The sequence below is a fragment of the Anomalospiza imberbis genome, unplaced genomic scaffold (genome assembly GCF_031753505.1).
Source record: "Anomalospiza imberbis isolate Cuckoo-Finch-1a 21T00152 unplaced genomic scaffold, ASM3175350v1 scaffold_1142, whole genome shotgun sequence".
NCBI classification, from domain to species: domain Eukaryota; kingdom Metazoa; phylum Chordata; class Aves; order Passeriformes; family Viduidae; genus Anomalospiza; species Anomalospiza imberbis.
This window is the reverse complement of record NW_027099534.1, coordinates 14,589-31,058: the sequence shown is the minus strand read 5'-3', so window position 1 is coordinate 31,058 and position 16,470 is coordinate 14,589. Positions and strand designations below refer to the sequence as shown.

General features: G+C 59.6%; 1 protein-coding gene across 1 annotated transcript; it reads right to left on the bottom strand.

Annotated features, from left to right (window-relative positions):
* Positions 1-589: 589 nt before the first annotated feature.
* Positions 590-15,812, bottom strand: FUZ (fuzzy planar cell polarity protein). The gene is given in 13 exon segments (XM_068177859.1): positions 590-771; positions 3,942-4,034; positions 4,625-4,683; positions 5,868-5,896; positions 5,898-5,954; positions 9,468-9,509; positions 9,511-9,564; positions 10,835-11,059; positions 13,581-13,685; positions 14,296-14,364; positions 14,805-14,889; positions 15,472-15,593; positions 15,686-15,812. Coding segments are annotated over 13 exon segments (1,197 nt in total). The 5' UTR covers positions 15,773-15,812; the 3' UTR covers positions 590-601.
* Positions 15,813-16,470: the final 658 nt, after the last annotated feature.

Below are 16,470 nucleotides of genomic sequence, written 5' to 3'. Positions count from 1 at the left end.
CCCCCTTTTCCCCCTCACATTTCCCCCTTTTCTCTCTCACATTTTCCCCCCTTTCCGCCCTCACATTTTCCCTTTTTTCCCCTCACATTTCCCCCTTTTCCCCCTCACATTTCCCTCTTTTCTCTCTCACATTTCCCCCTTTTCTCTCTCACATTTTCCCCCCTTTCGCCCTCACATTTTCCCTTTTTTCCCCTCACATTTCCCCCTTCTTCCCCTCACATTTCCCCCTTTTCCCCCTCACATTTCCCCCTTTTCCCCCTCACATTTCCCCCTTTTCCCCCTCACATTTCCCCCTTTTCTCTCTCACATTTTCCCCCCTTTTCGCCCTCACATTTTCCCTTTTTTCCCCTCACATTTCCCCCCCCTTCTTCCCCTCACATTTCCCCCTTTTCCCCCTCACATTTCCCCCTTTTTCCCCCTCACTTTCCTCCCTTCCCCTTCCACATTTCCCTCCCTTTCCCTTCCCATTTTCCCCTTCCCATTTCTCCACCACAGCCCACAACAACCCTCAGCACATTCTCCAGGTCAGGAAGTTTGGGGTATTTTTATTATTATTATTATTATTATTATTATTGGCTCTCGGGTGGGGTTTGGGGGGCTCTCAGCCGTGGCCCAGGGCACTGAGGGCGCTCAGAGCCGTGGGGTTCAGGAGCTCTCGGGGGGTCCCGGGGGGCAGCAGCAGCAGCAGCAGCGTCAGGTCGGGCCGAAGGAGGCAGCACCCGGTGTGGGTGGGCAGCGCCATGTAGCACAGCTTGGCCCGGGCGTGGGGTCCTGGGGGCACCCCGAAATTGTGTCACCCCCCAAACCCACAAATGACCCCTCTAGGGACCCCCAAGTGACCCCCATGTGTGTGAGCCTGGTCCTTTTGGTCCCCCAGACCCACAAGTGACCCCTCTAGGGACCCCCAAGTGTGTCAGGATGGGGTCCTGGGGGCACCCCGAAATTGTGTCACCCCCCAAACCCACAAATGACCCCTCTAGAGACCCTCAAGTAACCCCTCTAGGGACCCCCAAGTGACCCCAAGTCTGTGAGCCTGGTCCTTTTGGTCCCCCAGACCCCAAGTGGCCCCTCTAGGGACCCCCAAGTGACCCCATGTAGCACAGCTTGGCCCGGGCGTGGGGTCCTGGGGGCACCCCGAAATTGTGTCACCCCCCAAACCCACAAATGACCCCTCTAGGGACCCCCAAATGACCCCTCCAGGGACCCCCAAGTGACCCCCATGTGTGTGAGCCTGGTCCTTTTGGTCCCCCAGACCCCCAAATGACCCCTCTAGGGACCCCCAAGTGACCCCATGTAGCACAGCTTGGCCCGGGCGTGGGGTCCTGGGGGGCACCCCGAAATTGTGTCACCCCCAAACCCACAAATGACCCCTCTAGGGACCCCCAAGTGTGTCAGGATGGGGTCCTGGGGGGCACCCCGAAATTGTGTCAGCCCCAGACCCCCAAGTGACCCCTCTAGGGACCCCCAAATGACCCCTCTAGGGACCCCCAAGTGACCCCATGTAGCACAGCTTGGCCCGGGCGTGGGGTCCTGGGGGGCACCCCGAAATTGTGTCACCCCCCAAACCCCCAAATGACCCCTCTAGGGACCCCCAAATGACCCCTCTAGGGACCCCCAAATGACCCCTATAGGGACCCCCAAGTGTGTCAGGATGGGGTCCTGGGGGGCACCCCGAAATTGTGTCAGCCCCAAACCACCAAGTGACCCCTCTAGGGACCCCCAAATGACCCCCATGTGTGTGAGCCTGGTCCTTTTGGTCCCCCAAACCACCAAGTGACCCCTATAGGGACCCCCAAGTGTGTCAGGATGGGGTCCTGGGGGGCACCCCGAAACTGTGTCAGCCCCCAAACCACCAAATGACCCCTCTAGGGACCCCCAAGTGTGTCAGGATGGGGTCCTGGGGGGCACCCCGAAATTGTGTCAGCCCCCAAACCACCAAGTGACTCCTCTAGAGACCCCCAAGTGACCCCCATGTGTGTGAGCCTGGTCCTTTTGGTCCCCCAGACCCCCAAATGACCCCTCAAGAGACCCCCAAGTGTGTCAGGATGGGGTCCTGGGGGGCACCCCGAAATTGTGTCACCCCCCAAACCCACAAATGACCCCTCTAGAGACCCTCAAGTGACCCCTCTAGGGACCCCCAAGTGACCCCAAGTCTGTGAGCCTGGTCCTTTTGGTCCCCCAGACCCCCAAGTGGCCCCTCTAGGGACCCCCAAGTGACCCCATGTAGCACAGCTTGGCCCGGGCGTGGGGTCCTGGGGGGCACCCCGAAATTGTGTCACCCCCCAAACCCACAAATGACCCCTCTAGGGACCCCCAAATGACCCCTCCAGGGACCCCCAAGTGACCCCCATGTGTGTGAGCCTGGTCCTTTTGGTCCCCCAGACCCCCAGATGACCCCTCAAGAGACCCCCAAGTGTGTCAGGATGGGGTCCTGGGGGGCACCCCGAAATTGTGTCACCCCCCCAAACTCCCAAGTGACCCCTCTAGGGACCCCCAAGTGAACCCTTGTAGCACACCTTGGCCCGGGCGTGGGGTCCTGGGGGGCACCCCGAAATTGTGTCAGCCCCCAAAACCCCCAAATGACCCCTCTAGGGACCCCCAAATGACCCCTCTAGAGACCCCCAAGTGACCCCATGTAGCACAGCTTGGCCCGGGCGTGGGGTCCTGGGGGGCACCCCGAAATTGTGTCAGCCCCCAAAACCCCAAGTGACTCCTCTAGAGACCCCCAAGTGTGTCAGGATGGGGTCCTGGGGGGCACCCCGAAATTGTGTCAGCCCCAAACCACCAAGTGACCCCTCTAGGGACCCCCAAGTGTGTCAGGATGGGGTCCTGGGGGGCACCCCGAAATTGTGTCACCCCCAAAACCACCAAGTGACCCCTATAGGGACCCCCAGGTGTGTCAGGATGGGGTCCTGGGGGGCACCCCGAAATTGTGTCAGCCCCCAAACCCACAAATGACCCCTCTAGAGACCCCCAAGTGTGTCAGGATGGGGTCCTGGGGGGCACCCCGAAACTGTGTCAGCCCCAAACCACCAAATGACCCCTCTAGAGACCCCCAAGTGACCCCCATGTGTGTGAGCCTGGTCCTTTTGGTCCCCCAGACCCACAAGTGACCCCTCTAGGGACCCCCAAGTGTGTCAGGATGGGGTCCTGGGGGGCACCCCGAAATTGTGTCACCCCCCCAAACCCCCAAGTGACCCCTCTAGAGACCCCCAAGTGACCCCATGTAGCACAGCTTGGCCCGGGCGTGGGGTCCTGGGGGGCACCCCGAAATTGTGTCACCCCCCAAACCCACAAATGACCCCTCTAGAGACCCCCAAATGACCCCTATAGGGACCCCCAAGTGTGTCAGGATGGGGTCCTGGGGGCCCCCCGAAATTGTGTCAGCCCCCAAACCCACAAATGACCCCTCTAGAGACCCCCAAGTGTGTCAGGATGGGGTCTTGGGGGCACCCCAAAATCATTTTGCCCCCCCCCAAACCCCCAAATTACCCCCCTAGAGACCCCCCAAGTGACCCCATATTCATCGGTGGGATCCTGGGGGGCACCCCAAAATCATTTTGCCCCCTAAAAACCCCCACGTGACCCCTCTGGAGACCCCAAAGTGACCCCATGTGCATTCAGGATGGTCCTGGGGGGCACCCCAAAATCATTTTGCCCCCTAAAAACCCCCACGTGACCCCTCTGGAGACCCCAAAGTGACCCCATGTGCGTCAGGATGGTCCTGGGGGGCACCCCAAAATTATTTCGACCCCCCCAAACCCCATAGTGACTCCCCCTTTGTGCCCACCCTGAACCCCAAATATCCTCGAGCCCCCCCCCCCTTTGAACATTCCCAGACCCCCCTAAAACCCCTGAACCCCCAAATCCCACCCCCCCCCCTTGGCTGCTTCCCGGCCCCCCCAGAAAACCCCAGAAGGATTTTGGGGGTCCCTACTCACCCCTGCCCCCCCGTTCGGGGCAGATTTGGGGTGCCAGGAGGGTGTAGAGGTGCCGGAGGGCATCGGCTCGGAGCTGGGGGGGCAACGCCCCGCCTGGGGGGGCACGGAGGGGGCAATTTTGGGGGGAAATTTGGGGTTTTGAAAGGGTTTTGGGGGGAAATTGTGGGGTTTTTTGGGGGGAATTATGGGTTTTTTTGGGGGGAATTATGGGGTTTTTGGGGAGAATTATCGGGGTTTTGGGGGGAATTATGGGGTTTTGGGAGAATTTATGGGGTTTTTTGGGGGAATTATGGGGTTTTGGGGGAATTTATGGGTTTTTTTGGGGGGAATTATGGTTTTTTTGGGGGGAATTATCGGGGTTTTGGGGGGAATTATGGGGTTTGGGGGGAATTTATGGGGTTTTGGGGGGAATTATGGGGTTTTGGGGGAATTTATGGGGTTTTGGGGGAAAATTATGAAGTTTGGGGGGAAATTATTGGGTTTGAGGGAAAATTATTGGGGTTTGGGGGGAATTAGAAGAGTTTGGGGGGAAATTAAGGGGTTTTGGGATAAATTATTGGGGTTTTGAAAGAAAATTAGGGGTTTCTGGGGAAAATTATTGGGTTTGAGGGAAAATTATGGGGTTTTTGGGGAGAATGATGGGATTTTGGGGGGAATTTTTGGGGTTTGGGGGGGTCACAAACCCTGCCCTGCCCCCTTGACGATCCCGCTCTGGGTCCGGCCCTGATGGATCAGGAGGTACCTGGAGGAGGGGGGGGAAGGGGGAAAGAAAAATTTGGGGACCCCCCCAAACCCCCCAGACACCCCAAAACCGCCCCCCCTTTTTTTTTTAGGGCCTCCCAAAATCCCCCACCCCCAAATTTGGGGGTTCCTCCCCCCAAAAGCCTCCCCAAAATCAGAACCCCCCCAAATTTTGGGGTTCACCCCAAAAAGCCCCCCCAAGTCCTTCCCCCAAATTCAGACCCCCCTCCAAATTTGGGATTCCTCCCCACCCCCCCCCCCCGAAATTCAGACCCCCCCCAAATTTTGGGGTCCCCCCAAATTCACCCCAAAAAGCCCCCCTAAGTCCACCCCCCAAATTCAGAACCCCCCCAAATTTTGGGGTTCACCCCAAAAAGCCCCCCCAAGTCCTTCCCCCAAATTCAGACCCCCCTCCAAATTTGGGATTCCTCCCCACCCCCCCCCCCCGAAATTCAGACCCCCCCCAAATTTTGGGGGTCCCCCCAAATTCACCCCAAAAAGCCCCCCTAAGTCCACCCCCCAAATTCAGACCCCCCCAAATTTTGGGGTTCACCCCAAAAAGCCCCCCCAAGTCCTTCCCCCAAATTCAGCCCCCCCCCCAATTTGGGATTCCTCCCCACCCCCTCCCCGAAATTCAGACCCCCCCCCCAAATTTTGGGGTCCCCCCAAACTCACCCCAAAAAGCCCCCCTAAGTCCACCCCCCAAATTCAGAACCCCCCCAAATTTTGGGGTTCACCCCAAAAAGCCCCCCCAAGTCCTTCCCCCAAATTCAGCCCCCCCCCCAATTTGGGATTCCTCCCCACCCCCCCCCGAAATTCAGACCCCCCCCCCCAAATTTTGGGGTTCCCCCCAAACTCACCCCAAAAAGCCCCCCTAAGTCCACCCCCCAAATTCAGACCCCCCCCAAATTTTGGGGTTCACCCCAAAACCCCCCCCACAAGTCCTTCCCCCAAATTCAGACCCCCCCCCAAATTTGGGATTCCTCCCCACCCCCCCCCCCGAAATTCAGACCCCCCCCCCAAATTTTGGGGTCCCCCCAAACTCACCCCAAAAAGCCCCCCTAAGTCCACCCCCCAAATTCAGAACCCCCCCAAATTTTGGGGTTCACCCCAAAAAGCCCCCACAAGACCCTCCTCCCCCAAAATTCCGCCCCCCCCAAATTTTGGGGTCCCCCCCAAACTCACCCCAAGACCTGGGGGGGCAGCGGGGGGGGGCGGGGGCCGGGCGCCCCGCAGCTGCTCCAGGACGGGACCCCAAAACTGGGGCACGAGCTGGGGGAGGGGAGGGGATTTTGGGGTGGGGGAGACCCCCAAAAAAAAAACCACCCCGGACCCCACAAACCCCATCAGCGTTTGGGGTCGGTCCGGGGGAATTTTGGGGGCACTTTGGGGAATTTTGGGGTTATTTTGGGGTCGGTCCGGGGGAATTTTGGGGGCACTTTGGGGAATTTTGGGGTTATTTTGGGGTCGGTCCGGGGGAATTTTGGGGGCACTTTGGGGAATTTTGGGGTTATTTTGGGGTCAGTTTGGGGAATTTTGGGGTCACTTTGGGGAATTTTGGGGTTATTCTTGGGTCGGTTTGGGGAATTTTGGGGTCACTTTGGGGAACTTTGGGGAATTAGGGGAATTTTGGGGCAGTTTGGGGAATTTTGGGGCAGTTTGGGGAATTTTGGGGAATTCTGGGGTCGGTTTGGGGAATTTTGGGGTCACTTTGGGGAACTTTGGGGAATTTTGGGGCAGTTTGGGGAATTTTGGGGTTATTTTGGGGTCGGTTTGGGGAATTTTGGGGTCACTTTGGGGAACTTTGGGAATTTTGGGGCAGTTTGGGGAATTTTGGGGTTATTTTGGGGTCGGTTTGGGGAATTTTGGGGTCACTTTGGGGAATTTTGGGGTTATTTTGGGGTCGGTTTGGGGAATTTTGGGGTCACTTTGGGGAACTTTGGGGAATTTGGGGGTCGGTTTGGGGAATTTTGGGGTCACTTTGGGGAATTTTGGGGAGTTTTGGGGTTATTTTGGGGTCAGTTTGGGGAATTTTGGGGTCACTTTGGGGAATTTTGGGGTTATTTTGGGGTCGGTTTGGGGAATTTTGGGGGTTATTTTGGGGTCAGTTTTGGGGAATTTTGGGGTCACTTTGGGGAACTTTGGGGAATTTTGGGGCAGTTTGGGGAATTTTGGGGTTATTTTGGGGTCGGTTTGGGGAATTTTGGGTCACTTTGGGGAACTTTGGGGAATTTTGGGGTTATTTTGGGTCGGTTTGGGGAATTTTGGGGTCACATTGGGGAATTTTGGGGTCAGTTTCGGGGTCACATTTGAGGTGATTGTGGGGATTTGGGGTCAGTTTGGGTCAGTTTTGGGGTGGGCTCCGTTATGGGGTCACAGTTGAGGTTATTTTGGGGTCACTTTTGGGGATTTGGGGTCAGTTTTGAGTTTGGGGTCAGTTTTGGGGTCACATTTGGGGTCATTTGGGGGGGGTCTCACCTGGGTGAGCAGGTGCTGCAGGGAGGGGCGGGGTCAGTTTGGGGTCAGTTTGGGGTCAGTTTTGGGGTCAGTTTGGGGTCAGTTTGGGGTCACTTTTGGGGTGACATTTGGGGTCAGTTCGGGGTCAGTTCGGGGTCAGTTTTGGGGTCAGTTTTGGGGTCATTTGGGGCGGGGTCTCACCTGGGTGAGCAGGTGCTGCAGGGAGGGGCGGGGTCAGTTTGGGGTCAGTTTTTGGGGTCACATTTGGGGTCACATTTGGGGTCAGTTTTGGGGTCAGTTTTGGGGTCATTTGGGGGGGGTCTCACCTGGGTGAGCAGGTGCTGCAGGGAGGGGCGGGGTCAGTTTGGGTCAGTTCGGGGTCAGTTCGGGGGTCAGTTTTGGGGTCAGTTTGGGGTCAGTTTTGGGGTCAGTTTTGGGTCATTTGGGGTCAGTTCGGGGTCAGTTTTGGGGTCAGTTTTGGGGTCAGTTTTGGGGTCAGTTTTGGGGTCATTTGGGGGGGTCTCACCTGGGTGAGCAGGTGCTGCAGGGAGGGGCGGGGTCAGTTTGGGGTCAGTTTGGGGTCAGTTTTGGGGTCAGTTTTGGGGTCAGTTTTGGGGGTCATTTGGGGGGGTCTCACCTGGGTGAGCAGGTGCTGCAGGGAGGGGCGGGGTCAGTTTGGGGTCAGTTTGGGGTCAGTTTTGGGGTCACATTTGGGGTCACATTTGGGGTCAGTTTTGGGGTCAGTTTTGGGGTCAGTTTTAGGGTCAGTTTGGGGTCAGTTCGGGTCAGTTTGGGGTCAGTTTGGGGTCAGTTTGGGGTCAGTTTTGGGGTCATTTGGGGGGGTCTCACCTGGGTGAGCAGGTGCTGCAGGGAGGGGCGGGGTCAGTTTTGGGGTCAGTTCGGGGTCAGTTTTGGGGTCAGTTTTGGGGTCAGTTGGGGGGTCCTCACCTGGGTGAGCAGGTGCTGCAGGGAGGGGCGGGGTCAGTTTGGGGTCACATTCGGGGTCAGTTTGGGGTCAGTTTGGGGTCAGTTTGGGGTCAGTTTTGGGGTCATTTGGGGGGGTCTCACCTGGGTGAGCAGGTGCTGCAGGGAGGGGCGGGTCAGTTTGGGGTCAGTTTGGGGTCAGTTTGGGGTCAGTTCGGGGTCAGTTTGGGGTCAGTTTGGGGTCAGTTTTAGGGTCAGTTTTGGGGTCAGTTTGGGGTCAGTTTTGGGGTCATTTGGGGCGGGGTCTCACCTGGGTGAGCAGGTGCTGCAGGGAGGGGCGGGGTCAGTTTTGGGTTTGGGGTCAGTTTGGGGTCACATTTGGGGTCAGTTTGGAGTCAGTTTGGGGTCAGTTTGGGGTCAGTTTTGGGGTCAGTTTGGGGTCAGTTTGGGGTCAGTTTGGGGTCAGTTTTGGGGTCAGTTTGGGGTCAGTTTTGGGGTCAGTTTGGGGTCAGTTTGGGGTCAGTTTTGGGGTCACATTTGGGGTCACATTTGGGGTCAGTTTTGGGGTCAGTTTTGGGGTCAGTTTTAGGGTCAGTTTGGGTCAGTTTGGGGTCAGTTTGGGGTCAGTTTGGGGTCAGTTTGGGGTCAGTTCGGGGTCAGTTTGCGGTCACATTTGGGGTCATTTGGGGGGGTCTCACCTGGGTGAGCAGGTGCTGCAGGGAGGGGCGGGGTCAGTTTGGGGTCAGTTTGGGGGTCACATTTGGGGTCAGTTTTGGGGTCAGTTTGGGGTCACATTTGGGGTCAGTTTTGGGTCAGTTTGGGGTCAGTTTTGGGGTCAGTTTTGGGGTCAGTTTTGGGGTCATTTGGGCGGGGTCTCACCTGGGTGAGCAGGTGCTGCAGGGAGGGGCGGGGTCAGTTCGGGGTCAGTTTTGGGGTCAGTTTGGGGTCAGTTTTGGGTCAGTTTGGGGGTCACATTTGGGGTCAGTTTGGGGTCAGTTTGGGGTCAGTTCGGGGTCAGTTTGGGGTCACATTTGGGGTCAGTTTGGGGTCAGTTTTAGGGTCAGTTTTGGGGTCAGTTTGGGGTCAGTTTGGGGTCAGTTCGGGGTCAGTTTTTGGGGTCAGTTTTGGGGTCATTTGGGGGGGGTCTCACCTGGGTGAGCAGGTGCTGCAGGGAGGGGCGGGGTCAGTTCGGGGTCAGTTTGGGGTCAGTTTTGGGGTCACATTTGGGGTCATTTGGGCGGGGTCTCACCTGGGTGAGCAGGTGCTGCAGGGAGGGGCGGGGTCAGTTTGGGGTCAGTTGGGGTCACATTTGGGATCAGTTTGGGGGTCACATTTGGGGTCAGTTTGGGGTCAGTTTGGGGTCAGTTTTGGGGTCAGTTTTGGGGTCATTTGGGGGGGTCTCACCTGGGTGAGCAGGTGCTGCAGGGAGGGGCGGGGCCCGCAGAGGCAGCCCCACCCCCACGCCCGGCAGCAGCCGCAGCAGCAGCAGCCGGAGCGGGACCTGGGGGAGGGGAGACATGGGGTCATTTGGGGTCACTTTGGGGGATTTGGGGTCACTTTGGGGGAATTTAGGATCACTTTGGGTAATTTTGGGGGGATTTGGGGTCACTTTGGGGGGATTTGGGGTCATTTGGGGTCACTTTGGGGGATTTGGGGTCACTTTAGGGGGATTTGGGGTCATTTGGGGTCACTTTGGGGGATTTGGGGTCACTTTGGGGGGATATGGGGTCATTTGGGGTCACTTTGGGGGATTTGGGATCAGTTTTGGGGATTTGGGGTCAGTTTGGGGGGATTTGGGGTCACTTTGGGGGATTGGGGTCAGTTTGGGGGATTTTGGGTCAGTTTTGGGACAATTTGGGGGATTTGGGGTCAGTTTGGGGTCATTTGGGGCCACTTTGGGGGATTGGGGTCAGTTTGGGGATTTGGGGTCAGTCTTGGGGATTTGGGGTCAGTTTGGGGGGATTTGGGGTCACTTTGGGGGATTTGGGGTCAGTTTTGGGGATTTGGGGTCAGTTTGGGGTCATTTGGGGTCACTTTGGGGGATTTGGGGTCAGTTTTGGGGATTTGGGGTCAGTTTGGGGGGATTTGGGGTCACTTTGGGGGATTTGGGGTCAGTTTTGGGGATTTGGGGTCAGTTTGGGGGATTTGGGGTCAGTTTTGGGGATTTGGGGTCAGTTTGGGGGGATTTGGGGTCACTTTGGGGGATTTGGGGTCAGTTTTGGGGATTTGGGGTCAGTTTTGGGGATTTGGGGTCAGTTTGGGGGATTTGGGGTCAGTTTTGGGGATTTGGGGTCAGTTTGGGGGGATTTGGGGGCAGTCTTGGGGATTTGCGGTCACTTCGGGGGATTTGGGGTCACTTCGGGGGATTTGGGGTCAGTTTTGGGGATTTGGGGTCAGTTTGGGGGATTTGGGGTCAGTTTTGGGGAATTTAGGGGAATTTTGGGGTAATTTTTGGGTTATTTTAGGGTCAGTTTTGGGGTAATTTTGGGTTATTTTAGGGTCAGTTTTGGGTTAATTTAGGGTCAGTTTTGGGGTAAGTTTGGGTCATTCTAGGGTCAGTTTTGGGTTAATTTTGGGTTATTTTAGGGTCAGTTTTGGGTTATTTTAGGGTCAGTTTGGGTTAATTTTGGGTTATTTTAGGGTCAGTTTTGGGTTATTTTAGGGTCAGTTTTGGGGTAAGTTTGGGTTAATTTTGGGTTATTTTAGGGTCAGTTTTGGGGTAACTTCGGGGTTATCTTAGGGTCAGGTTCGGCTCCGTCACGTGACCTCACCTTCGGGCTGCTATTGGGCAGGAACACGGGCACGTCACGCGCGGCCACGCCCTCCCCGAGGGCGCCCCCTGGCGGCGGCGGCGGCGCCAGCAGCGCGCGCAGCTGGGCGGAGTCCGCTTCCGGCAACGCCCACCAGTGGGCGGTGCCCAGCCAAGCCACGCCCCCTCCCCAAAAAACGCACCCCAAATTTGTCTGGGCCGCCCCTGCAAAGCGCTGCAGCCGCTCCTGGGGGCGTGGCCAGAGAGAGGAGGCGTGGTCAGAGAGAATGGGGCGTGGTCAGAGAGAATGGGCGTGGTCAGAGGGAATGGGCGTGGTCAGAGGGAATGGGCGTGGTCAGGGAGAATGGGGCGTGGTCAGAGGGAGGGGGTGTGATCAGAGGAGGGGGCGTGGTCAGAGAGAATGGGGCGTGGTCAGAGAGAATGGGGCGTGGTCAGAGAGAAGGGGTGTGATCAGAGGTGGGGGGCGTGGTCAGGGAGAAGGGGCGTGGTCAGAGGGAGGGGGTGTGATCAGAGGAGGGGGGCGTGGTCATGGAGAAGGGGCGTGGTCAGATGAAGGGGTGTGATCAGAGGGGCGTGGTCATGGAGAAGGAGGCGTGGTCAGAGGGAAGGGGTGTGATCAGAGGAGAGGGCGTGGTCATGGAGAAGGGGGCGTGGTCAGAGATGTGTGATCAGAGGAGGGGGCGTGGTCAGACAGAAGGTGTGGTCGGAGGAGGGGGCGTGGTCAGGGATCAGGGGGCGTGGTCAGAGGGAAGGGGTGTGGTCAGAGAGGGGGCGTGGTCACTGGGAAGAGGGCGTGGTCAGAGATAAGGATCATGGGCGGGGAGGGGTGTGGTCAGGGTAGGGGGCGTGGTCATGGAGTAGGGGGCGTGGTCACGGGGAGGGGTCACCCCCACATTTTGGGGGCTCTGGGTCTGGGGGAGTGAAATTTTGGGGGAGGGGGAACGCCCTCCCCGCCCCCACCCCCCGAGAGCCCAGAATTGGAGGGGGGTGGTGAGAATTTGGGGGACCCCCCCCCCCCAAATTGGGGAGACCCCCACCCAAAATCGTGGAGACCCCTCCCCAAATTCGGGGAACCAGCCCTAAACACGGGGGACCCCTCCCCAAATTATGGGAACCACCCTTAAAACTTGGGGAGCCCCCCCCAAACCACGGGGACCCCTCCTCAAATTGGGGGGGGACCAACCCTAAAACCGTGGGGACCCCTCCCCAAATAATGGGGACCCCTCCCCAAATTATGGGAACCACCCTTAAAACTTGGGGAGCCCCCCCTAAACCATGGGGACCCCTCCTCAAATTGGGGGGTGAACCAACCCTAAAACCGTGGGGACCCCTCCCCAAATTATGGGAACCACCCTTAAAACTTGGGGAGCCCCCCCTAAACCACGGGGACCCCTCCTCAAATTGAGGGGGGAGCAACCCTAAAACCGTGGGGACCCCTCCCCAAATAATGGGGACCAACCCTAAAAACGTGGGGACCCCTCCCCAAATTATGGGAACCACCCTTAAAACTTGGGGAGCCCCCCCATAACCACGGGGACCCCTCCTCAAATTGAGGGGGGACCAACCCTAAAATTGTGGGGACCCCTCCCCAAATAATGGGGACCCCTCCCCAAATTTATGGGAACCACCCTTAAAACTTGGGGAGCCCCCCCATAACCACGGGGACCCCTCCTCAAATTGGGGGGCGACCAACCCTAAAACCGTGGGGACCCCTCCCCAAATAATGGGGACCCCTCCCCAAATTATGGAACCACCCTTAAAACTTGGGGAGCCCCCCCTAAACCACGGGGACCCCTCCTCAAATTGAGGGGGGACCAACCCTAAAACCGTGGGGACCCCTCCCCAAATAATGGGGACCAACCCTAAAACCGTGGGGACCCCTCCCCAAATTATGGGAACCACCCTTAAAACTTGGGGAGCCCCCGCAAACCACGGGGACCCCTCCTCAAATTGGGGGGGACCAACCCTAAAACCGTGGGGACCCCTCCCCAAATTGGGGGGGGACCAACCCTAAACACGGGGGACCCCTCCCCAAATTATGGGAACCACCCTTAAAACTTGGGGAGCCCCCCCTAAACCACGGGGACCCCTCCTCAAATTGGGGGGGACTAACCCTAAAATTGTGGGGACCCCTCCCCAAATAATGGGGACCCCTCCCCAAATTATGGGAACCACCCTTAAAACTTGCGGAGCCCCCCCTAAACCACGGGGACCCCTCCTCAAATTGGGGGGTGAACCAACCCTAAAACCGTGGGGACCCCTCCCCAAATAATGGGGACCCCTCCCCAAATTATGGGAACCACCCTTAAAACTTGGGGAGCCCCCCCCCTAAACCACGGGGACCCCTCCTCAAATTGAGGGGCGACCAACCCTAAAACCGTGGGGACCCCTCCCCAAATAATGGGGACCCCTCCCCAAATTATGGGAACCATCCCAAGAGGAGACCCAGGGGGATTCGGGGGTCCCGAGGGGGATTTTGGGGGTCCCGGGGGGGGGGGGTTGTGGGGTGGATTGTGGGGAGATTTTGGGGGTCCCGAAGGGATTTTTGGGGTTTTTAGGTGAATTTGGGGTGGATTTGCTTTTTTTGGGCTGTTTTGGGGTGATTTTGGGGTCCCGGGGTGGATTTTGGGTTGATTTTGGGGTTTTGGGGTGGATTTTTGGGTGCTTTTAGGTGATTCTGGGGTGGATTTTGGGGGTGTTTTTAGGTGATTTTGGGGTGTTTTTGGGGGTTTTCGGGGGTCCCTCACCTGCAGGGCATCCCGGGGGGTCCCGGGGGGGAGGGGCCGGCAGGGGGGGCCCATCCCCCACCCCCCGCTGGGCCTGAGGAGCGAATCCAGGAGCCAGAAACAGCCCTGGGGGAGGGGCCAAGGGGGAGGGGTCACCCCGGGACCCCCCCAACCCCCCCAGACCTCTCCCAGTGCTCCCAGTTTATCCCAGTCCCTCCCAGTCCCCCCTCCCAGTGCTCCCAGTGCTCCCAGTGCTCCCAGTGCTCCCAGTGCTCCCAGTGCTCCCAGTCCATCCCAGTGCTCCCAGTTCCCTCCCCCAGTGCTCCCACTGCTCCCAGTCCCCCCTCCCAGTAGCTCCCAGTGCTCCCAGTGCTCCCAGTGCTCCCAGTTCCCCCCCCCAGTGCTCCCAGTGCTCCCAGTAGCTCCCAGTGCTCCCAGTTCCCTCTCCCAGTGCTCCCAGTGCTCCCAGTCCATCCCAGTGCTCCCAGTTCCCTCCCCCAGTGCTCCCAGTGCTCCCAGTTCCCCCCCCCAGTGCTCCCAGTAGCTCCCAGTGCTCCCAGTCCATCCCAGTCCCTCCCATTTCCCCCTCCCAGTGCTCCCAGTGCTCCCAGTTCCCCCCCAGTGCTCCCAGTTCCCTCTCCCAGTGCTCCCAGTTCCCCCTCCCAGTGCTCCCAGTGCTCCCAGTGCTCCCAGTCCATCCCAGTGCTCCCAGTGCTCCCAGTGCTCCCAGTCTCACCCGCAGCTCCCGTTTCAGCCTCTCCACGTTGCGCACGGGCAGCAGCTCCTCCCGGCCCAGCAGCAGCACCTGCGCAACTGGGATGGACTGGGAGCACTGGGAACGGGGCTGGGAGGGACTGGGAGGGACTGGGAGCACTGGGAATGGGACTGGGATAAACTGGGAGCACTGGGAACGGGGCTGGGAGGGACTGGGATGGACTGGGAGCACTGGGAACGGGGCTGGGAGGGACTGGGAGGGACTGGGAGCACTGGGGAACGGGACTGGGATAAACTGGGAGCACTGGGAACGGGGCTGGGAGGGACTGGGAATGGGGGTGGGGGGTACTGGGATGAACTGGGATGAACTGGGAGGGGGGTGGGTGTTCACCGGACCTTACTGGTCCATACTGGTCCACACTGGGATGGGGTAAAGAGCCCGGGGGGGGAGGAGCGGAGCCACACTGGGCCATACTGGGCTGTACTGGTTTATACTGGTTTATACTGGTTTATACTGGGAGGGGCTCTCACCATGGCGCCGAAGGCGGAGTCCAGGATCCGGGCGAGGGCGGGGCCGGAGGGGCCGGGGGCGGGGCTGAGCACGATCAGCGTGATGCTGCGGGGTCACGACCCCCGGTGACCCCGGAGTGACCCCAGAGTGACACCAAGTGACCCCAAATGACCCCTGACCTCTCTGTGACCCTTCAGTGACCCCCTGACCCCTCTGTGACCCCTCCATGACCCTGTGACCCCTCTGTGACCCTGAAATGACCCCCTGACCTCTCTGTGACCCCTCCATGACCACGTGACCCTTCAGTGACCCCCCCCGACCTCTCTGTGACCCTTCAGTGACCCCCTGACCCCTCCGTGAACCCTCCATGACCCTGTGACCCCTCTGTGACCCTTCAGTGACCCCCTGACCCCTCCGTGACCCCTCCATGACCCCCTGACCCCTCTGTGACCTCTCCACGACCCCCAATGAGCCCCCAGTGACCTCTCAGTGACCCCTGACCTGTCCATGACCCCCGTGACCCTTACCTGACCCCAAAATGACCCCATGACCTCTCTGTGACCCCAAATGACCCCTCAGTGACCCTTGACCTCTCAGTGACCCCCTGACCTACCCATGACCCCAAATGACCCTCCCATGACCCCTCCGTGACCCCGTGACCCCCCGGTGACCCCCGGCTGCTCTCACCTGTTCCCGTAGCCGGCCCAGGCCAGGTGCGCAGTGGGCGTGGCCGCCTGCCGAAGCTCCGCCCCCGCGGCCGCCCCGAACAGGTGAACCCCGTGCAGGGCCCCGACCAATGAGAACGGCACCTGCCGGGGAGGGGGCGGGGCCAGAAGGTCAAAGGTCACGGCCTGGAGAGGGCGGGGGAGGGGTTTTGGGGGTGGGCGGGGCATGGCCTCACCTGTGGGCGGGGCGGGCGGCAGAACAGGGGGAGGCCGCTGGCCGTGGCCACGCCCAGCAGGCAGGGCCCGCCCTCCTCCTCGGGCATGGCCACGCCCCTTGATCAGGCCACGCCCACTCGCTTCCTGACCACGCCCCTTTCTGTGCTAAGCCCCGCCCCAAAGCCTGCCACAAGCCCCGCCTCTTCCGTCAAACCCCGCCCACTCACAGTGGCCACGCCCCTGATCCACCAACAGCCCCCGCCCACATCCCCGATAGGCCACACCCAAATAGCCACGCCCCAAAGCCACACCCAGCCCGCTTGCCCCGCCCTGTAGACCACACCCTTTTAAACCCCGCCCCTTTGATCCATTAGGCCCCGCCCCTCCCCGGCCCCGCGGCCTCCGCTCAGTTCCCGCCGGTCGCCGCCATTTCCCGCGCGGGGCACGCCGGGAGCGCCGCGGTTGCCGCGGCAACGCCGGAAGGGGCGTGGCTTCCCCTGCAACTCGATTGGTCGAGGCGCGGTTACCTCGGCAACAGCGTGGCCGGAGCAAAGGGCGTGGCTTGCGCGCCTCGCTGCCGATTGGCTCCGCCCCTCCGTCGCCACGGCAACGCCTTCCCCCTCCCTTTTGCGCAGGCGCGGACGCGAAGTAAAGCACTTCCGGCCGTGCTACTTCCGGTCCGGCGGGAGCTGCTGCCGGTACCGACGGCGGGGCGCGGGGGGGGGGGGAGGGTCCCGGTCATTGGGATTTTTGGGGAGAACTTTGGGACGTGAGCGGGGAAGCTTTGGAGCGCGGGGTGGCGGGA